The 23,165-nt window shown below is 39.5% G+C and overlaps 1 protein-coding gene across 4 annotated transcripts in view; it reads left to right on the top strand.

Moving 5' to 3' along the window:
- Positions 1-22,850, top strand: part of Adgrg6 (adhesion G protein-coupled receptor G6) — a 138,965-nt gene extending 116,115 nt beyond the window's left edge. For 3 of the 4 annotated variants that reach the window (XM_085842658.1, XM_021174750.3, XM_085842657.1), the window contains 5 exons: positions 2,856-2,952; positions 4,907-5,190; positions 15,694-15,795; positions 16,427-16,579; positions 19,967-22,850. In XM_085842658.1, coding sequence (XP_085698784.1) covers positions 2,856-2,952; positions 4,907-5,190; positions 15,694-15,795; positions 16,427-16,579; positions 19,967-20,145 — 815 coding nt within the window. In that variant the 3' untranslated portion in view covers positions 20,146-22,850. Of the gene's footprint in view, positions 1-2,855; positions 2,953-4,906; positions 5,191-15,693; positions 15,796-16,426; positions 16,580-17,701; positions 17,748-19,966 lie in introns of all 4 variants that reach the window. The other variant, XM_085842659.1, reaches the window with a different exon arrangement.
- The last annotated feature ends 315 nt before the right edge of the window (positions 22,851-23,165 follow it).

The following is a 23,165-nucleotide window of genomic DNA, read 5'->3' as shown; positions in this document are numbered from 1 at the left end:
ACATCACAGGATCATAGGAGGTTGGTCACACCAGGATCTCAGGATCACAGGATCACAGAGACAGCTTGACTCTGAGGAGTTCTGATACAACCAAGATCACAGGAAGGACAGGCTCCAGTTAGATATAACAAAGGCAGGTAGCACTAGAGATAATCAGATGGTGGGAAGTAAGCATGAGAACATAAGCAACAGAAACCAAGGTTACTTGGCATCATCAGAACCCAATTCTCCCACCATAGCAAGTCCTGGATACCCCATCACACCAGAAAAGCAAGATTCAGATCTAAAATCACTTCTCATGATGATGATAGAGGACTTTAAGAAGGATATATATATATATAACTCCCTTTAAGAAATACAGGAGAACACAGGTAAACAGGTAGACGCCCTTAAAGATGAAACACAAAAATCCCTTAAAGAATTACAGGAAAACACAGTCAAACAGGCAAAGCAAACGAACAAAACCATCCAGGATCTAAAAATGGAACTAGAAACAATGAAGAAATCACAAGGGGAGACAACCCTGGAGTTAGAAAACCTAGGAAAGAGATCAGGAGGCATATATGCAATCATTACCAACAAAATACAAGAGATTGAAGAGAGAATCTCAGGTGCAAAAGATACCATAGAAAACATTGACACAAGAGTCAAAGAAAGCACAAAAAGCAAAAGTCTCCTATCCCAAAACATCGAGGAAATCCAGGACACTATGAGAAAACCAAACCTAAGGATAATAGGTATAGAAGAGAGTGAAGATTCCCAACTTAAAGAGCCAGTAAATATCTTCAACAAAATTATAGAAGAAAATGTCCCTAACCTAAAGAAAGAGATGCCCATGAACAGACAAGTAGCCTACAGAACTCCAAATAGACTGAACCAGAAAAGAAATTCCTGCCTCACATAATAATCAAAGCACCAAATGCACTAAACAAAGAAAGAGTATTAAAAGCAGTAAGGGCAAAAGGTCAAGTAACATATAAAGGTAGGCTTATTAGAATTACACCAGACTTCTCACCAGAGACTATGAAAGCTAGAAGATCCTGGGAAAATGTTATGCAGACCCTAAGAGAACACGAATGCCAGCCCAGGCTACTATGCTCAGCAAAACTCTCAATTACCGTAGACGGAGAAAACAAGGTATTCTATGACAAAACCAAATTTACACAATATCTTTCCACAAATCCAGCCTTACAAAGGATAATGTAAAACACCAACACAAGGAAAATCATCCTAAAAAAAGCAAGAAAGTAATCTTTCAACAAACCTAAACAAACATAATTCCACTTCTTTTTTTTTTTTTTTTTTTGGTTTTTCGAGACAGGGTTTCTCTTTATAGCTCTGGCTGTCCTGGAGCTCACTTTGTAGACCAGGCTGGCCTCGAACTCAGAAATCCACCTGCCTCTGCCTCCCGAATGCTGGGATTAAAGGTGTGCGCCACCACGCCCGGCCATAATTCCACTTCTAACAACAAAAATAACAAGAAGTAACAATCACTTTTCCTTAATATCTCTTAATATGAACATTAATATTACCAACATACCCTAACCAATTGAAATTCAAAAATATGAGGAATTAGAAATTTGTTGGCTGTCATCCAGTGGTCTCTCTAATTTGGTAATTGGAAAAATAGGTTCAGTACTGCACAGTCCATATACACTTTCTGCTTGTTTTTACGTGACAGTGTTTTGCTGTGTACCACATAATAGTCTTGAAATCATGCTTCTCCTATCTCAGCCTCTCTATTAGTAGGACTGTTTATTTGATGTTTTTACACTATACTATGGTTTCAGAACAGCTTACATATTTCAAAATTACTTATACAGCCAAAAGAAATGTAATTAATTTGGGAGGGGGCTTGTAAGAGAACAACGATGAGTGAAACTGAATGCTTTGCTTGATATCTATAATTACTGTATCAATATTGAAGAAGAGGACCTTATAAGTTACTCTTTTTTCTGAGATGAATGCTTTTCAAAATCATCACAGTCAATGAACCAGAATCTTACCCTCACTTAATGTCTGTGCCACCCTCCAAGCAGAACCATTCTTCATTGAAACAGTTGATGAACGACTTCATGGATAGATCATCTTAATACACACATCATTTCTTAAATGAATGTAACCTGTTCCCTGTGGGCTGAGAATGACGACAATCACTCAAGTCAGATAGCTTTGACCATAGCAGGAAATATATATTCAAATAATCGTGCCTATATTTCATTCTTTGGCACAGCAGAACTGTCAGCTCTTAGCTACTATGAAGGTAAAATCCTTTGGTGATGTGAGGAACATTGAAATACATCCTTATTACAATGAAAAAGAAAAAAGGAAAAACAAGCAAACAAAGAAGATGAGGAGGGAGAGGAGGAGGAGGAGAAGAAGAAGGAGAAGGAGGAGGAGGGGGAGGAGAAGGGGGAGGAGGAAGAGGGGGGGAGGATGGAGGAGGAGGAGGAGGAGGAGGAGAAGGAGAAAGAAGGAGAACAAGTGCCACCACCACCATCAGCAGTAGCAGCAGCAGCAGCAGCAGCAACTGCATCCCCTTATCTTTTCAAACTCTGGTGACCCAATATAGCATCATTAACACAATCACACTGCTGTCTTATGCTGAATTCAGGAGATGTACTTCTACCACAGTAAATCTCCAGGGAGCATCACTAAACCCAGCAGAAGATTTGAGCATCTTATAAGTAGAAAGTAGTTTAACTACTGCCATCTAGAGTTACATGTATCACACTGAGGAGGCAATTTTCTTGTTGCTTTTAACCAACCAACTTGCTTGACAGCATCTGTCCCATGAGACAGCCCCAGAGTCTTCAAGAGAGCTCTCAATGCCATGGTCTTTTTTTTTATAACAGGTCTGCCAGCCTTGGTGGTGTCAATTATTCTAGTGAGCAGAAGACAAAGTGAAGTGTATGGAAAAGAAAGTTATGGGAAAGATCAGGATGATGAATTGTGAGTAATATGCATCTGGGGGAAGATCGTGATGGGACAGGCACTTTGTTTCCTAAAGTCTGATATAAGTTATCATGGTGATAATAATGCTCTGATGTTGAAGGTTTTCATTTCATCCGTGGAATCAGTCACAAGTCTTCTACCGCAGATAAACCATTTCCGTAGTCAGAGCTGCCCTTCCTTATTTTAGTAACACTGTACTGGATGATTGGACAGTTCGGATGCCTGAGATGCTCTCTTCTAGACTCAGAAGATTCATCTACTTTTGGAGACTCTGTACTATTCTTGCCTCAGGCTGAAATGACCTAGTGCTTTACAGAAAATGGCTCCCCATTTCTCTATGAGTTCTTTTGTAAAACCTTTCTTCACAAGTTGAGGTCATTGAAATTAAAGGCATTACGTTGTTTAAGCAATTAGCTCTCACATACCTTATCAACCACATTGTGGGGCATTATTGACATCTATTGATTTGAAGAATTACTGATTGCTTAAAGAACATTTTTATTATGTGAGATCAGTGACACCTCGTGTCTGTGTAAGCTTCAGGGATAAATAACACTTCTATAGCTAATGAGTTCTCATCCCTTGTGGTCTTCCCTTCTTTGTGTTTCTGAAGCATCACCCTGAACCCCCAACAATCTCAATCTGTAAGAATTCTAGGATCTTTGAGAGATTTTCAAGTTTATAGGAAATCTAGTGTCATGAACATGCAGCATTATTTATGGCCCTTTACAAGAAACAATTTATTTTAAACTAAGTCAGCTTTAAATGGGGGAATGTAAAATCTTACTCAGTTGTTATAGGATTTTAAAGCTCTGTTTAAAGTTCTGCTATCATAAAATATAATTTAGTGAGCACTCTTCATATGCTAGAAATCATCTTGAGTTCTAGGATCCCAGGATGTTCAAGGAAGCATTTACCTCAGTAGGCAGGATGAGGCCAATTCACTTTAAGATAAATTTAATTTCCTGAAATAATTGAATTTCTGGTACTTGAGAATTTCCATAGTTTTAAGGAGCTCTGGAATATTTGCAAATTGCATTGCTTTTCATCCTTACTCGCATTAGAATTTGCAATACAGAATTGTTTGAATTTTTCTTCCATCTATTAGCTGATATTTTTATGAAAATCACATATATTCCTCCTAATGAAGATGTTATAATTTATATATACCTTATAATTGTATGCAAGAAATGTGTATACATGAATCTTTTAATTCTATAATATTTTGCTTCAGCAATTATAATAATTGCTTTGGATTCTGAATCCTCCATTCAATGTGACAATGAAGAATAAATTATCTAATAATAGATGACAAGGAACTAGGGACATGGGTGACCACTAACTAGTATTGATGTTGTGGCTAAAAACCACCAAAGCTAAAAATCTCTGCAGCTCTCCTGGCCTCTTGCACATGGACATAAACTGACAGCCATAAAACCATAACTCCCGCTCTCTCTCTCACACACACACACACACACACACACACACACACACACACACAAAACTTTTAACAGACTTCTGCTTCCATGTTATTTTTTTGGAATGATGTCAACACATCCACCCCTTGACAGAAAAGGACAGCAAAACTGAGTGGTGAAAATCCCCGTTTTTAGAGTGAAGACACACAGAGGGTCAGATGTGGTTTAGAATCAGCCAAACAAGCATGCCCTCATACCAATCCGAATTCAACAAGCGACCTCATTTGGTTTTTAATGTTGATTTAAATAATGAGTTTAAGACAGCAGCCATCCAAAACTAACCAAGTTGAGGGGGAAAAAACTATGAAAGGATCAAAGAAGAAACTGAGGCTCACAGAAGTGAGTAGACTTTCCATGGTGTTTCAAAAAAAAAAAAAAAGCTGTAAACTGTGCAAACCAGGTCAAGGGAAATTATGAGTAAACACAGGGAAGGAGCCAGTCTTTTATCTGATTCTTGTTTCTTTTCCTTTCAGCTGCTGGATTCAGGATCCTGTGGTGTTTTATGTAAGCTGTGCCGGATACTTCGGAATCATGTTCTTCCTGAATGTCGCCATGTTCATTGTGGTCATGGTGCAGATCTGTGGGAGGAATGGAAAGAGAAGCAACCGGACCCTGAGAGAAGAGGTTTTAAGAAACCTGCGCAGTGTGGTCAGCCTGACCTTCCTGCTGGGCATGACGTGGGGGTTTGCTTTCTTTGCCTGGGGACCCTTAAATATTCCTTTCATGTACCTCTTCTCCATCTTCAACTCATTACAAGGTAAGATAAATGGTCCCTGAACAGAGGCTGCTTTCTAATTTTATCAAAGTTGTAGACAGCTTCCCGTTGAACAGCACAGATTACGACAGATTAAGTTTCTGTTACTCCTCCAGATACTGAGCATAGGTGCAAGTGGCCATTCATTAAAAAGCTCTTGCATAGGTAAAGAGGGAGACCATTAGTTGACTTTATTTTTCTTTAGCAATAATTCCCAGACACGTTAGAACAGTGCCTGGTACATAGTTGGCAGTCAGTAAGTATACTGTCCTGTAAGGGAGGACAAAGCAGTTTAAGGGTTAGCTGAGAGCCTAACGAGAAGTTGAAGGGTCATATCTTTGTCTTCTTTCTGGTTCAGGGCACTACCACTGCCCTTCATGTGGACTGGGCAGGTGTTCTGTGTGCGAGCCTCATGATTCAACTTGCTTCCATAGTGCCTGAGGTTTAGAAATGAAATCCAAGTCTAATTCAGAAATTTGTCTTTTTGAGGTACAGAAATTAATTCAACCTATCAAACATACCAATGCTCTGTTTTGGAAAAATATATAAGCTATCTTCTTCAAGAATCTTACCACCCTATATATAGCTATATGTATATGGGGTGGAGAGAGGTCTCGTTATATAGCACTAGCTCGTCTGAACTTGACACATAGATCAGAGGCTGGACTCTAACTCATTGAGATCCGCCTGCCTCTGCCTCCCCAACGATGGGATTTGATTCCATTACACACCCTCTAGCGTGTGTCCCCTCATGTTTTCTAAATGGATTTATGTCAGTTATATCTTGAAAATTATATCATATTCTTTACTTTGTGGTGCTGAAGACTAAACCCAGGGCCTCATTCATGTTAGGGCTCTGAGCTCCTTTCAAGTCCTTTGATAGCATTCTTTTTTTTTTTAATATTTTTTATTACGTATTTTCCTCAATTACATTTCCAATGCTATCCCAAAAGTCCCCCATACCCCCCCACACTTCCCTACCCACCCATTCCCAGTTTTTGGCCCTGGCATTCCCCTGTACTGGGGCATATAAAGTTTGCACAACCAATGGGCCTCTCTTTCCAGTGATGGCCGACTAGGCCATCTTTTGATACATATGCAGCTGGAGTCAAGAGCTCCGGGGTACTGGTTAGTTCATAATGTTGTTCCACCTCTAGGGTTGCAGATCCCTTTAGCTCCTTGGGTACTTTCTCTAGCTCCTCCATTGGGAGCCCTGTGATCCATCCAATAGCTGATTGTGAGCATCCACTTCTGTGTTTGCTAGGCCCCGGCATAGTCTCACAAGAAACAGCTATATCTAGGTCCTTTCAGCAAAATCTTGCTAGTGTATGCAATGGTGTCAGCGTTTGGAAGCTGATTATGGGATGGATCCCTGGATATGGCAGTCTCTAGATGGTCCATCCTTTCATCACAGCTCCAAACTTTGTCTCTGTAACTCCTTCCATGGGTGTTTTGTTCCCAATTCTAAGAAGGGGCACAGTGTCCAAGACACCAAATATTCTCCATTCATATGACCAAACTCTCTCATGGACTGAAGCGGCATGAGCACCACACATCATAAGAAATTAGATGACATGGTCTGAAACCCACCGTGGGGTGTGTGTGTGTGTGTGTGTGTGTGTGTGTGTGTATGTGTGTATGTATTTCACTGTGCTTGTCTCAAACTCAAAATTCTACTTCCACCATCTAAGAGCTGGGATTATAGGCCTCCGACACCTCCACCCTCCTATTTTCAATGAGAACACCACTTATAGCTCACCTGAGGCTCCTCTGCTGTTTACAGACTGATGGGTGGATGGGAAAACATCTAAGCTGGGGTGGAAAGCAGGGCTGCACTACCCAATACTCAGTTGCCTCATTGGGTGTTCCCCAGTGCCATATTCTAAGACACACATGCTTATCTGAAGGAAAGTAGCCATCACTACTTGTCACCCTGCAACTTCTGCTAGCATTTGAACTGAAACAATTGTCACAAAGTAGATGTTCAGTGTCTGTTAAATAAACAAATGCTGGATGAAGGGAAGGAGAGGGCTTGGCTGTGGCCTAGATCCAATCTAAGATGCCTCTGGCATAAATACTCACTAATTAATTCAGCAAATAGACACACGATTATGACACACAAAGCATGTAGGCTTGTTATCACAAATATGTGGAACAGTAGGCCTCAGGGGTATATCCTTACGTTGGAAGCTGAAGTTGTACAATATGAACAATCTATAAAGGGATCCAGCTAGGGAAAGGAACTGTTTTATCCCTTTTACGATAGACTACATACAAGTGCCCAAGTAAATATTGACCAAAGTGTCCACTCGCATTCGGAATTCCATGGTTTTATATTTCAGGATTGGACATGAAAGGTGTAGTCATCTGCCAGCCCAACCTCAATTTCACCGTTAAAATTTCCTGGCAGCCTCAGTGCACTTCATCAGGCGCTACAGTCACCCGTGCAGCTCTGTTTCCACTAATGGGGATGCTTTAGTTTTCCCAGCGTGGGTCTCTTGACGAGAGGGAAAAATGTTGTCAGCCGTCACCAAGTTAGTGTTCCCCATAAATCACCGTCTTTTAAGATGATTTTCAAATCATACAAATGCAGAACAATTTTATTTGCATCCAATGATGTTAAAAAAATACCCCGACAAAAATTTAAACACACAGGGCCATCCATGGTACTGAGGGCACAACCCTATGGACAGTTATTCCACCCAGCCAGGCCATATGAAAACTAGCTGGGGCAGTATTTAAATTGACGTCATGGCTTTTATTGGTGAGCTAGTCTCTGCCTTCAGCATGAGGCCTATTTTTGGAAGAACTTTATGCTTTATTAGAAGCATATAGAGTCTTGTGAGGCCGTGTGTGTCAGTAACCCCAGAGCTCAGGAGTTACAGGAAGATCCTTGATTTTTAAAGGGGGAAGGGAATAAGCCCTGTGACACATGAAACTTAGAAAATTCTCTTCTATTTTTTTCTGAAATGATGAGGATCAGAAATACACACACACATGCTGCTCCAGGAAGTTTTCATACACACACACACACACACACACACAGCCTCACATATATATATATATATATATATAATTTAACTACTAAATTCTATATGATCCCCAATGCCTTTTCTACTTTTCTAACATATAGATAACTTTGACTTTCCTAATAAGTTCAACAGGTTGCAAATTTTAGTCCATACCTGGAACTTGATCCTCAATTCTCTATTTCCAGAAATAAAAGGCAGTATTGATTAGCAGTCAAATATACCCAGGCCATTACATGTATCCAAATGTGAGAGCATAATAAATATACCATACAGTTCTGCAACCAGCTGCTGCAGGGAACACACAAAAAAAGGAATGTTCGGTCCATTCAGAGATGTTGACCTTAATTACGTTATATATATGTGTGTGTGTGTGTGTGTGTGTGTGTGTGTATAAAACCTGGAGCAACAGAACTATATCTTTGTGGACTGCATGGGAGTTAATGGAACACTTTCATCTAGTGTCTGTTACTCTCAGGTTTGTCAGACTGAAAAGCAGGAGCTTCAGAAAGAGGACAGGGTCCTTTTTAATAGGCAAACTAATGTAGGTAAAGGTAATGACTTTCCAAAGATCTGACAATAACATTTTATATATATATATATATATATATATATATATATATATGAAAATTAAACAACACATTAATAGGTGTCTTAATAGGTGTCACGGTATTAAAAGTATAATTTTCTTTTTTCTTTCTTTTTTTTTGGTTTTTCGAGACAGGGTTTCTCTGTATAGCCCTGGTTGTCCTGGAACTCACTTTGTAGACCAGGCTGGCCTCGAGCTCAGAAATCCGCCTGCCTCTGCCTCCCGAGTGCTGGGATTAAAGGTGTGCGCCACCACGCCCGGCTTAAAAGTATAATTTTCAATAGAAGCTGAGAACTAAAGCATATTCTTTAGCTGACTATTCTGTTCATGTCAATGTTCTTATTTGGGACATGAATATCTATGTCCATTTATTAAAATGCTAGTACACATACCAATAAGTTAATGGGAATTTAATTTGTTGTCCAACAGGAACTGTCAGTAATCTTGATCCTGTTGGCTGGCTAAGACATTAAGTTAAATTTTGAGATACATGAAATTAAATGCCATCTGACTCTCCCTTGGTCTCATGAAAGTTAAGCTGTGACACAAGGACACACATAAGGCACATGTGTAATTGCTGCCAAGGCAAAGATGGGATACTATTATATATAACTGAAAGTGGGTACTTTTCAACGGCAGACACCGGAAATGACATCAAGTGCGATGAAATATGACACATCGCAAGGAAATATATTACTCACCCTTTTAGAGGACATTTTTTTTTTTTTGCCACAGAGAAATAACTTTGTAAAGGCTGTCTTTGTAGTATGAAAAGAAGATTCAAAACAAAGTTTCCCAAAACAGTCATAAATCCAACCTAACAACAGCGGGCATTGTTTGAGTAACAAGAGAACCCAGGAGGTGTTTAGTTTTCAGAGCAGACTCACTGGAGAGCTTAGAAGCCATCTGTACTGTTTCGCCAGTGGTTAAGTATGTAGCACACATAGCCTCTTCTTCCCAAATAGCCAGTTTGATGAATTATTGACTGATTTTCACATCAAAACTCCAAAATGCAGTCATGAGCTAAGACGCCAATTGCCCACTGCTGCTTGCCTGACCCCTTTCTTTGCCTAGTGTTGCTTTATGTTTATATTGATGTTTATGTCTCCCTTCTGTGTTTCTATAGGTTTGTCAGTCAGACTCAGAAAAGAAAAATGTTATTTTTTGTACAAATTTATTGCTGACTTTTGGGGGGGAAATACCAGTGGCCTTTAGATAGAAGAATGCTCAAAGAAATCACTCAAAGCTATCATTTGTCCCTCCATCTGGATTTGAATGAGACCTTTTGGAACAGTGACAGACGGCCACTTATACCGACTTGGATTTTACACCATGATATTTGGAGAAACCCATTCTAGCATTTAAAAAAATTTTTTTTCAATAATTAGGCTCAACATCTAAGAAATAGCTACTCATTTTACATATACTCCTGGAAGCTGTCTCTACATGAGCCAAACAAAGGGAATGGATTCTATATGGCAGTCAAATATTCTAGTCAAAATATCTTTCCTCGCCCACAAATAAGACCATCAGGATCAAGATTGAACACAAGTCATATAATGCACAGTTAACATTTATGCCAGAGTGTCAAAAGAGGCTTATATTTATTTTCCAAGACACTACTACCATTCTAGGTTCAGTGACAGAACTAAGAATCAGAAAGCAAATCTACTTCTTTGTAAGATTTTTTAGAACGTCTCCTTCCTGCAGGCTCAGGGCACTCTCTACAGTCTCTTCTGTGTCTTCCTCTACTGTATTTGCACAGCTAGCCTGGCTTCCAAAAGCATGGGCTAAGATTTTCTACCTTCAAAATTCCCATAGACAGCCCTACCTCCCACGTGAATTACAGCATTCTTGCTTCTTCATCGCAGCTGGAAATAGTATTAGTCTAAAATTAAAAAAAAAAAATCTGTCACATTTACTGAGATTTAAGAAATTTTCAGTTCTGAGGTAATATTGGTGTTTGTGTGAAGCGAATATACAGCAGAAGATGGATGTTAAAGACTGAACTGAGTGGGAGGGGACAGGAGGGTGGAAATGGCTGGAAAACCGTTGCTCATATAGCATGGACTGGTTTCAAGTAAATGAAACAAACAATCAAGGCAGATTTCAAGGGGGAAGTCACTGTTGCTACAGAATTCTGGCTTGGATTCTCTAGAGCAGTAGTCTCTCAAGCGAGGCTTCAGTTCACCAAAAAATGGACAGCTGTAGCTGTTTTGTTTGTTTGTTTTTGTTGTTGGTGGTGGTTGGTTTGTTTTTGTTGTTTTGTTTTGTAACAGGAAGGCTTCATGAACTTAGCACTAAAGCAATCAAGATGGAGTGAAATCTTTTTGCTATATAGGCACCCAACCTCCCTGGGATGACCCTTAGACCTCAGTTCAGGAAAACTGACGGTACCAAGTAAAGCTCTCTCATCACCACCCCAGCCACAAAATGGAGCTTTTTCGGATGTTTCCTAGGTAGACTGAACATTCTCAAGGAGGAAACATACAGATAGGATGGAGATTAGGTTGGAAATGGAATGGATTCACTTTAATGCCCGTGGAGACCCCATTGATATTTTGTACCTAACTTGGCTTCTGGAGCCGTGATGTTTATATGGAGAGAAACATCAGCAGCTGAGAGGGGACATGGGTCATGTTCCTTTCTTAGTCTCCACCTGCTGTTGGCTCTCATGGCTTAATTTTTAATACTGCTTCCTAAAAAGGCTTAGATTACAATGTGGATTCAACCACATTTCTCATGGCTGAACTTTAAATAGAAGAGTTATATTTTCCTGAAAACAGATGTTTTATCACTTATTGTTTGGTTAGCTTAAATTCACATGAGAAACATTCATTGCTGCAAAGAACAAAACAGCATACAAGGATATCCTTATTCTAATTTAGCATGAAAATGTGTTTCAGAGCAAAAAAAGAGTTTTTTTTATAATAAATATAGTACCTTTAATTTTCAAATAAAATCTTCACTAAGTTTTCATTTCTCAAAATTATTATCTATTTTTTATCACAACTTATTATAGGATATGGAACTTTAATATGAGCTTTGTCTATCATGTAATTTTCGAAGATGGATCAGGTTTTAATCTAAACTTATTTGGTGCCTATATATTAACAGTAAGTTACAGAGATGATTAAAAATGCAATGTCATTTCTGATTATATAATTGTGATATAGAACAATGTTACACAAATTATTTTTAAAGATTTATTTACTTTTATTTTGTATGGGTGTTTTGCCTAGATATATGTCTGTGTACCAGGCATATGCCTGGTGTCTAGAAGATAGCATCAGATCCCCTGGAACTGGAGTCACAGATAGTTGTTAGTCCCCATGTGGATGGTAGCATTGAACTGAGATCTTCTGAAAGAGCAGTCAGTGCTCTTAATCATTGAGCCATCTCTCCGGCCCCTGGTTATATAATTGTTTAAAATCTTTCATTAAGCCAGTTTATCTTTGAACTCATTCTCTCTGACTACAGTCTGCATGTGATTCTCAAAGTAACTTATAGTTTAGCTTCCCAAAAGGTTCAAAAGTCAAATTTAAAGCCTAGTTCTTTTCTAGTAAAATGTCTGCTGAATATTTATTGAAAAATGTCATAAATATGTCATAAGGTTTCTTTTTTCCCATTCACATGATATGTAAAAATACAGAGTATTATGAAAAGAATACTAATGGAGTCTGAAGGTAAGCAATACCCATAAAACTTTACCTTCTGCTCTCAACTGGAAGATAATCATTGACTCAGCATGAGGCCCTAAGGTGACCATTTGATTTAAGCTGGAAATGAACATCTTCAAATGAGGAGAGTATCTTCCGGCTCACACAGGAGCTTCACTTATACATTAACCACACAATTACTAATGTTCTCAGTCATGTAGCAGCAGCAACAAAACCCTCAAAGGACAAGTGTAGAGAGTTCTGACATTGTTAAAGGAAAGTAGATTAGACTTAAGCCAGCAGGCAATCTCTAAACAATGGCCCTCTTTGTCTGCAGCCTCCATAGATCTCACCTCAGACCTCCAGTCTCTGTAAATATATCAGCATCTTCAAACATAAAAACATCTACTACACAATTTGAGGTCTGCACTGTAGGTACCACATGCATTCACTTGGTAGACTATCCTGCAGGAGTCCACAGGATTAGGTAGGCATGACCCTCTGATTCAGTCATTTGGATGTGGAGATGAGATCTGATCTGATTACACTCCTCCCAACTCCCTGAGGAGGAGTGACAAAGCCCAGGCATTGCTTCTAGGTGTGATCAAGAATGGAAGAATGCCCTTCCTTGCTCTGAGACCTTTCATGCCCTCAATAGATCAGGCCAGTGCTGGAGCTGCCATGTGCTTCCTAGGCCTTCCTCCTCTAATTTGCAACACAGGGATCTTGAGGGTGGATGTGTTTCTGAATAACTACAGTTTCACATTTATTAAAGCTATCTTGTATAGTTAGAACTCCTTTGTTAGTTTGTTGTTTGAAATTTTCATATTTGCATATATTTATATATATGTATATATATATATATATACATATATATATATATATAAAATGGGCTTTGATCCAGGCTGTATATATCCCATTGACTCCAATTCCTCCTTAGTCTCCCTCTCAACATGCCACCAAATTCAGGTGCTCTTTTTTTAAATAATAACTCTCTGAGTCCACTTATGCTGTTGCTAGTATGTATATGAGTCCAGCATCATCTACTAGAACATGGGTACCTTATCAGAGGCCACATCACTATAGAAAATATATCCCAGCAGACATCACTTGCCAACAGTTCTTCAGCTGGGGGGGGGGGGCGGCCCTGGTGACCTCCTCCAAGTTGAGATTTTTGTCTAGCTTTATCTTATGCAGATCTTGTGTATACAATCAGAGCCACTGTGAGTTTATGGGTGTAACTGCCCTGTTGTGTTCAAAATACACTGTTTTGTTATAGTTTTCTATTTTCTCTGGTGTTTACAATCTTCCCATCCCTTCTTCGCTGATGATCTCTGAACCTTGGGTGGAGAATCAGCTACATACATCAGTGACATACATGTCCCCTAGGCTTGAGTACTTTGTACTCTCTTACTCTTTGAACGTTGACGGTTATGAGTCTCTGATGAACATTGAGAAATGCAATGATCTCTGGGTATATCGATGAGTCACCAGGAGCTAATTTAACACCATGTCCAGTTAAGAGAATGTCCAGATAGCAGTGGGTTCTCCCTTAGGTTCCAAACAGGCCTGCATCTTCTGCAAGACCCTTCCTTTTGTGGACTCACCACCACTGCCACCAGTGTAATATGAAACAGAGGCATTGCTTTGAAGTTCACTTGCATGTTTTTCAGAAACTTTTGCCTTAAAGGTGTTTTCATTGTAGTCCTAGATTTTAATTTGCATAGAACCCAGTCTGTTCTGTTTTCTTCTGTTTTGTAAGGAGGTCTCCCAGTGTAGCCCAGGCTGGCATTGAACTTATACTCTTAACCAAGCCTTCCCAGTTTGAGGTGCACCCCTACTGCATCAGTATCAGCTAGTGTGTGTGTGTGTGTATGTGTGTGTGTGTATGTCTGTGTGTATGTCTGTGTGTGTGCATGTCTGTGTGTGTGTGCGTGTATGTGTGTGCATGTGTGTGTATGTCTGTGTCTCTGTGTGTGCGTGTGCATGTGTGTATGTCTGTGTGTGTGCATGTGTGTGTGCGTGTGTGTATGTCTGTGTGTGTGTGTGCGTTTGAGCCTGCATCTCTATAGGCCTAAGGATGATATTGGATGTGTTACTTGCTTTCTACCTCATTCTTTAAGATAAGATCTCTCCTTTGAACCTAGAGATAATCAGCACAACTGGTCTGACAAGCCAGCTTGCTCTGGGGATCCTGTGTCTTCACCATCACCCTGACCACCTAGCATCTATGGAAGATGTAGGGATTTGAATTCCTGTCTTCCTGCCTTTACAGCAGGTGCTTTACCCACTGAGAAATCTTCCCAGCCCCTACATAGGTCTCATTTTGAACTCCATATTTCTAATCACATCTCATCCCTTAAAATGAGCATATGTTCACTGACTGAGCATAGGATTAATTCATCTTATTAGCCTGCTTGTTATGATTCACTCATTAAGGAAACAGTCATTCATCTGTTGTATGATTCCTGGCATCATTCCACGAACAACCATAGCACAGAGACAGACAGACAGACAGACAGACAGACAGACACTGCATTTGGAGCTTTATTGTTCACTAGGAAACGCTAATCAAACAAACCAATGCCTGTACAAGGAACACAGGAGCCCCATGTACTGATCAGTGTACACAAGAGAGGATGAGTAGGATCTGAATTCAGAATGAATTATAACTTCAGACACTGACTACTCTAGGGAGTGTTTGGCTCACCTGAGGCACGGGACTATTACTAAAAGATCTGAAGGAAGTGTTCAGCATGGTGTTGGACAAAGACAAGCCTGATACTTGTCCACTGACCAACAGAATATTCAAGTGGTTTGGGCATCATAGTCAGAACTTCTGTTAAGAACATCTAAAGTTTGAGATGTAGTTAACAAGGCAAGATGTCCTAGAAGCTGTGTGGGTTAGAATGCTGCCCTGGGAAGGGAGGGGAAGGAAGGCAAAGAAAATCATCAGTGAGTCTTGGGAGTACACTGAAGTCATAAGGCATGCTGAACAGTCAAAGACAGAATCAGATCTGTGCACCTGTTCTGAATTCTGAGACTCTCTGTTCTTCTGCAGAAGATCAATCTGCTGACTGCATACATTGAGTCCGTTCCTTAAGACCTTTGTACCTCGGTGACAGTGACTTAGTTATAAAACCTTAAGAGGATTCCACATACTTAATAATGTTTATCCTAATAATGTGCCACTTGTTTTGATAAATATCTTCATGTTCTCTTGTCTCAGGTTTATTTATATTCATCTTCCACTGTGCAATGAAGGAGAATGTTCAGAAACAGTGGAGGCGTCATCTCTGCTGCGGCAGGTTTCGGCTAGCAGACAACTCAGGTAAAGGCCTGGGGTTAACTGGTTTCATATGGAAAAGCACCTGAGACCAATGGCATTGCTCCTTATGCTGCCACAGCATCCCAGCCTCACCGAGAGTGCCTTTCAAACAGAGCACATGAGGATGCTGAGCTGGCACATCAGATTGATAGGGCTTGAGAATATCGGAGCACATTGAACCCCATCCTTGAATGCTGTAGACAAGAAACATGAAGTCCAGAGTTGTTTTAAAAATTGCTCAAGTTTTGACATTTAATTTGGCAATTCCTGTACAGGGTTCCTCCACATGAGATCCACCTTGCCATTTTTAAATTCACAGTTGCATTTTTAGTGAAGAGATTGTTCTTAGGATATATAATATTTAGAGGAAACTGTCACTAACTTTTTAAACATCTGCAAATTCTTCCCACCTATAGGGCATTGAAGTGGGATACTACATAGCATATGCACAGGGTCAGAGCAAGAAACTCTTCTCTCCTTGGCTTCTTACTGTTTCCATGTCAGTCTCTTTAAATCACTGTGAATACTGGGAAACAAGCTGTTCTGGATAGATTAAATGATGTGGTGATAGATTTGGGGACAGCCTTATTTTCTATAAGCTAGCTAATAATGTCCTGTTCTCTATTCTTTCCAGATTGGAGTAAGACAGCTACCAATATCATCAAGAAGAGCTCCGATAACCTGGGGAAATCTTTGTCTTCAAGCTCCATTGGCTCCAATTCAACATATCTCACATCCAAATCAAAGTCCAGCTCCACTACCTATTTCAAAAGAAACAGCCACTCGGGTGAGTCATTCTTAGCCTGTAAAGCTTCCCTTGGGCTGGTTTGCATTTCACCATTTTCATCACAAAACTGACTTATGATAAGTGGTGGATCTCTGTGCTTGCTAAAGGGCTGGTTTAAGATTTACCTAAACTATCCTGTCCAGCTAAAGACTTTCTCCATTGGCTTTGTAAATTTTAAATTGAAAGTAATTTTCAACCCAACTACATCTTCCTGGTTTTAATATCAGTAGCTCTCATTATTTTTATAACTTCAAAGTGTGACCTGAAACATTTTTCCCATTTAAATTGTGAATATTTTATTTTAAAGTCATTTTTGTTTAAAAATGTAGAAACCAAATTTCAGAACAGTTCAACCCAGGATGAAATTTTCAGGTATAAAAGAGAAATTTCATATTGGGGGGAGGGCAGGAAGAAGCATAAAGTGGAATGAATATTTTGTTTAAGACTTAATTCCTTAACCACTGGAAGTGATGAGGTGCAGTAAGCTGCTGCTACCCCTATGACACTAATGAAACACGAAAAGAACAGAGAGCATTCATAAAGTAACGAGGACTGTCAGAAACATTGCTGTTGTTCATGCCCTGTTGGGTCAACAGAGCTCTTGTGGCCACACATTCTGACACTAAGCATATACACAGGTAATCCTGAAGACAACGGAGAAATAAAGAATGTAGCTGCAGTGCTTGATTGTGAGATATCAGAAAGGTTTCAACATTTAACGTCAAAGGGAAGTGATAGCATTTCTACGTTTAAATACTAATTAAACCCCTTAACAGAGAGGTGTAGTGCCCTAGCACACACTATGATATATCTAGGAGCATAATGGAAAGAAATTTAAGTTATTTACTCTAATAAGTTGTTACATGTGTGACCAGAGGTGAGTGGCATAGGAAAGACCAGAGTCTGATATTTTTCTTAAAAGGTGTGAGATGTGAAGCGTCTATACTGACAACTCAGGTTGGAAACAGTTTAATTCCAAGTCTAAATCCCAGCAGTTGTTGGTGGGTCAGCTGTCTACTGACAATGGTTTGGGGTGTGCAGAAAGCCACTCCATAACCTCATAAATATATAATTGGATTATTTCTTGGAATTGATCTAGACGTTCATATGTTTATGGTGTAGATAATTTCTCCTAAGAGAATTCCTTCAACAAAAGTGGATCACTCAGGTAACTTCTACTGCTTTATTTTTGGATGCATGAGTTTGTGCAAGGTAATGAGAACATCTGCATGGATTAAGCTAAGATTCTTGCTGCACCAGCAAAATAGCTTGCTCTTTACAGTACTTCTCAGCTAGCACACTGGTGTTCCTGCACTGAGCTGGAATCTGAAATTTCTGACAGCGGGCTGTGCCAGCTCTTCTCTGCTTGAGGTGTGCAAACTGTGCCTTCTAGGAAATGTACCATGCTCCTGATGAGTGGGTTACGTATCTTGTAATATAATGGCAAAAGTAAAACAAAAGAAATTCTTAGTAAACTTTTTGTAATATGATGTGACTTTTTAAAACTTTTCACTGTTTCTTGGATTGCTGGGTGTGTCATGGTACATTTGTAGAAGTCTTGAATGAAAAAAATGTTAATTGCAAGCTGCCTTATGGTGTTTTTTTATCTGCTTGAGACTAAAATATGTATCAAATAATGGTTCACATCTCTAGCCCCTGGTTTTCAGAAATACAATATAAATCTTTGTCACTCATAATGTGATGTTTGAGGAGAAGCCATGAGATATCATATATGTACAGGATATATTGAATTCACACACACAGTTTTACTCTATCAGAGTATGATGAACCACCCTGCCAGAACATATATTTAGAATGGGACCAATTGCAATCTGTAAAACTACATGCCTTTGGAAAACTGTCCAGGCACCAGAAGGGATGCATCCTTTACATTTCTCTAAGGACCTGTGGTTTGCTACAAACATCAAGCACAAATTCTTCATCATTCATATTTCATTTAATAAGAAAATCCTTTGACAGAAAACCAGTGGCCAGTGAATCTGTGAACCCAAATGCAGTCCAAAACCAACCAGCTTGCTGAGAGCCTCATGGACAGGACTTTTATGGGACTCATCCAGGCTTTCTCTAATTCATGCTAGGACAAGCTGTAATCATTCTATCATCCCATCTGCCGGTCATCCAACACATCATCTCCTGTTTTCCCCGTTTCCTTTAGCATTGGATGAGACCACCATGTCCTGCATTCACCTTTTTGGCTTGGTGTTTGCTCGAAGACAGAGCAGTAGCAGAGCAGTAGATACCATGATGATGACACGGACTTTGAATCTTATTGATGCATTTTACAGATAGTTTCATATACGGGGCCCAGTTTACTCAAAACACACTCTGATTTGGGAGAGCTGGCTACTGAGATCAGTGTTTGGGGGTAGCATTTTCTTGCTTCTCTCACCAAGTATAGAAGAGATATGACTAAAGGAAAGCCATCTTCTTTTCCTTTTCATAACTCCAAAATCTATAATTTGGTTAATATAGAGCAAAACATCTCCCAAAGCATATTAGGAGGGAGAAGACAAGACAGTCACTGATTATATTCATAGAAGCACACAATTTTACATTGGTAATAAGGGTGGTATGAGTTTCAAGTTACAGACCATTTACCTCAGTCAATTTTAGATTTTCTGAGCATGTGAAAAAAAAAAAAAGCATGTGCTTATGTAGTTCTGAAAACTCTAGAAATTTATTTAGTGGTCCCTAATTGCTATTAATTTCTCTGACATTGTTATTGCTTTTAAACTGTTTCTGGTGGAGAGAATTTCACTTTATAATATGATGATGCTTCTGTTAACTTCCAATCATATCTCAACTAACAACCATAAGAAGGAAATGCACTCAATACAGTCTTTCATGTTTATTTTGATTGATATTTGCTCCCCAAAAGCATTTAACTTGTGTCAAATGTTTTTATGACAGTGTCATCCTTACATAAGTAGAGTATAGTGAGTTTCCTTGCATTCAGAAACTCAGAGGCAGCTATATCTACTGGTTTTCCCTACTCTATGCTATTTGTAAAATATATCTTAGATATCATATCTTTTTCCATGAATGTTCCAACACATTTCATTCAGTTTTTAATCTCACTTCTGAATTTGGAGACTTTTGGTGCATACTTTTTTTAAAGTTAAATTATTTTATGTATTAATTCTGAAAAGTAACATTTTAGGGAATATTTTCAAATACCATGCCACAAAAGAAATTACTTGAAGGCAAGCTGAGGTTCAGTGAATATTAGAAGTGCATTTGAAGGTGGGAACTGCCTACTCTGTAACCTGTCAGAGAGCCAAGAACTTCCTCTTCTTTGTGTTCTTCTTGGGTGTCGTGGCCTTGTCCCTGTCACTGCAGACTAAGCTCTCGTATTGTTTCTTGCAGACAGCACTTCCACGGACAAGTCCCTGTCAAAACTGACCCATGCTGGTGGAGAACAGACATCAATCATTCCCGTCCATCAGGTTATTGATAAGGTCAAGGGTTACTGTAATGCCCATTCCGATAACTTCTATAAAAATATCATCCTGTCAGATGCCTTCAGCCACAGCACAAAGTTTTAATGTCATTGAGAGGGGAAACAAAGGGAAAAGAAAGCCTGTCTGGAGAAGTGAGATGCCCAACAAGCACTGAAAGCTACACCGGTGGAATGTCAGTGTGCTGCTCTGTAGGGAACTGCAGAGCTTAGAGGACTGACTGCATCTTGTTAGGGAAGCATCTTTGAGATGCAGAATTCATCTGTTTTGGAATACTTCCATGGTGGCACTCAGTCATCACACTTCAAGAACTGAGAACACTCTGAGCCCGGCAAGGATACAGGACTTCTTAGAATGTAATTGAATCAAACTCATCAGAATTGGGGGAAAGGCATTAAAATTATAGGCCTTGAGAGGAGAACCCCAAGAAGAAATTTGAGTTTAGCTCTCATATACCACACCTCATAGTTAGGCTTGGCAGTGGCCTGACTCTTGTAAAGACAATGTAGAAAACACACTAATTACTGTTTGTAGTGTCTTTGGATGCTCACGGGTTCTGTTCCAGTGCTATTTTCTATGAATATAGCAGCATAGTTTCCTTTTTCAGTGAAATTTCAACCATAAGTAGAAAAGAATGTTTAGTATTTGACCCACATATTAAACATGCTTTTTTTTCTCTATTATGGCAAATATTGAATGTTCATGAACATAACTTGCTAAACAAGTATTCCAAAAATTCGATCTAGTCAATACGTTGTGTGAATTTCTAGTATCTCAAGACATGCAGCCTAAGCATCTCCATTATCCCGTGCACATAAATCAATCCAGTTGAATATGGACATTATGTTCAAGTGGGCCTCCTGGAACTTAAGAACAAGCACCTCTCCTGTCCCCTTCCATGTGCACATAGGTCCATAGGCTTGTTAGAGGGATGAGAATTCCCATTAAGCACCCCATTCAATGGCCTCTCACTGTTTAAAGAACACACTTTTGAGATTATGTGGTCCTATCCTTGTTTTAATGATTTTTAAAAAACAAAAAAAGACATTCCAAATCACATAAACTTCAGAGGCCTCTGGCTCCCTCTAGTGACAAGTTTGTTCCAAGGAACATACACTGAAACATACAGCTGTCTAGGTTAATGAAAGTCATTTATAAATGTGTAGGTCTACAACTGCTAGTCTAAAAACTGTTTGCACCGAACCCTCTGATCAGAGTGGATGCGACCCTAGGAGGGCTGGCAGGATTTGCTACTCTAGTGGAACATGCATGGATCAGACTGTGGCATACAAGTCGTGCAGAACGTGAAGCAGCTTACCTAAGTCTTAAACTATCCTAAGCAATGTGTGCTTGCCTGTTAGTGAGGGTCTAGGTTGAGCCCAAGTGGTGGAGTCCTATTCATGGGCCTCAGTGCATGCTGGCTTTAGCCCCGTGCTCAGCGTTCTCTGGGAAGTTTCAGGTTTCCAAGATAGCGCAGTGACGACAGAGGGAGATTTTAGCAGAGCCAGCCTGCTAGAAGGCAGGAGCAGCCAGAATGGAACATCTGTGCAGAAAGTAGGCCATTCTCAGCTAGGATGTAGAAGAACTTGCAGGCTTTGAAACAGCCAACAGGTCCCCTTAGCTCTCTGAGTGTCAGTCACAAAGCTATACACCAGGCTGCAAAGGATGTCAATAGCATGTGGCAATGGGGGTAGTTATTGCCATTCATTCTTTAGCAACCTGGACTGCCATCTTGGCAGACCTGAACCTTTGCTAGGCTGGGCCTGATTTTCACAAAGGAAGAGGCCATGTAGGAGAAAGGGATAGTGATTTAGTCTTAAGGTGACTAAGATTCAACTCAGCAGAGCCAATCTTTTTGGGGGGATGGGAGGGGGACTTATATTAGCAGGCTGCTCATTGTACCACAGGATACATATAGGTAGAATATAATCTCAATAGACGCTGACTATTGATATACACCCCCCAAACTTAAGGTGTTCATGGTAGATTTTAATTAGCTGTGAGATTTCTGCACAAAGTGAATATTTAGCTAATAGAAATTATGATTTTGTTTCAAATGTGGCATTTTTTGTTTTATTTTTCTTACCAGCATTCAGATCTAAGAAAGATCTTTTTTTATTTTTTCATATTTGGCAATGATGTCAGCTCCATTTTAAAAATCTCCAATAACCAGGTAAGAAAAGAAAGAAAAAAAAATGAAGAAACAACAGGCCAGACATATTTGCAAGTGGATTTAAACGACTGGTCCAAATTTTGCCTTCAGTTACAAGTCTGTGGCTCTCATTTGCCTCCTCAGAAGAGTGGTACAGGGCTCCATGGGAGACCCAGAGTTCAGGCTACACACAGCTGTAAAACAGCCCCAATCCAGACTCTGGCTATTTGCTTCCCACCCTCTCCTTTCACTGTGATGTGTTCCAGGTTTAGCCTAGGGTCCATTCTTGTCACTGTTTCTTACTGTGTAGAGTGCCTTTGGCAATGTCTCTTCTGTACATATTTATTTATTTGTGTTCACGTCAGTTTGTTTATATCTTAGCTTTCTTTCACCCAGCTTTGTTGTTTTAATTAACCGCCCATTAGAGAGACTGTACTTTTTTCTAGAAAAAAAAATTGTGAAACAGTTTTCTGTACTGATATTGTTGACTATGACAGGTAAAGCAACTGTGAGGGCGAACTAGAATTAGTAGTGAGAAACTGCTAAAGCTGATTTGCCATTTTACTGAAATGGAAAATGATTTTTTTCAAATAAATACTTATATTGTTCATGTTCCAAATTATTCAGTTCCTTTATGAGGGATCGTTTCTATTTCTGCCTCCTAAATAGGGAAAAACATTATTTGACAACTGGAAAATAACCCTGCCACCAATAAATCCAATGACATGTGGCAACTTTGCCAAAACACTAAGAATGAATATATGACGAAGGTCCAGGTCCCGGGATTAATGCACTCTGACGTTAGAGTTTCTTAAGATAACTAACACAGAGCCAGGCTGTGGGGCAGCTTAAACATAACTTAGGCTTTTATTTCCTTTGAAGCAAAGTCTAAAGCATCCAAAAAAATAAATGAGTAAAGGAAAGAAAGGAAGGAAGGAAGAAAAGGAAAAAAGAA

Source organism: Mus caroli, unplaced genomic scaffold (assembly GCF_978045245.1).
Source record: "Mus caroli unplaced genomic scaffold, Mus_caroli_1 scaffold_9, whole genome shotgun sequence".
Classification (NCBI taxonomy): Eukaryota; Metazoa; Chordata; class Mammalia; order Rodentia; family Muridae; genus Mus; species Mus caroli.
This window is presented reverse-complemented; position numbering and strand designations above follow the sequence as displayed.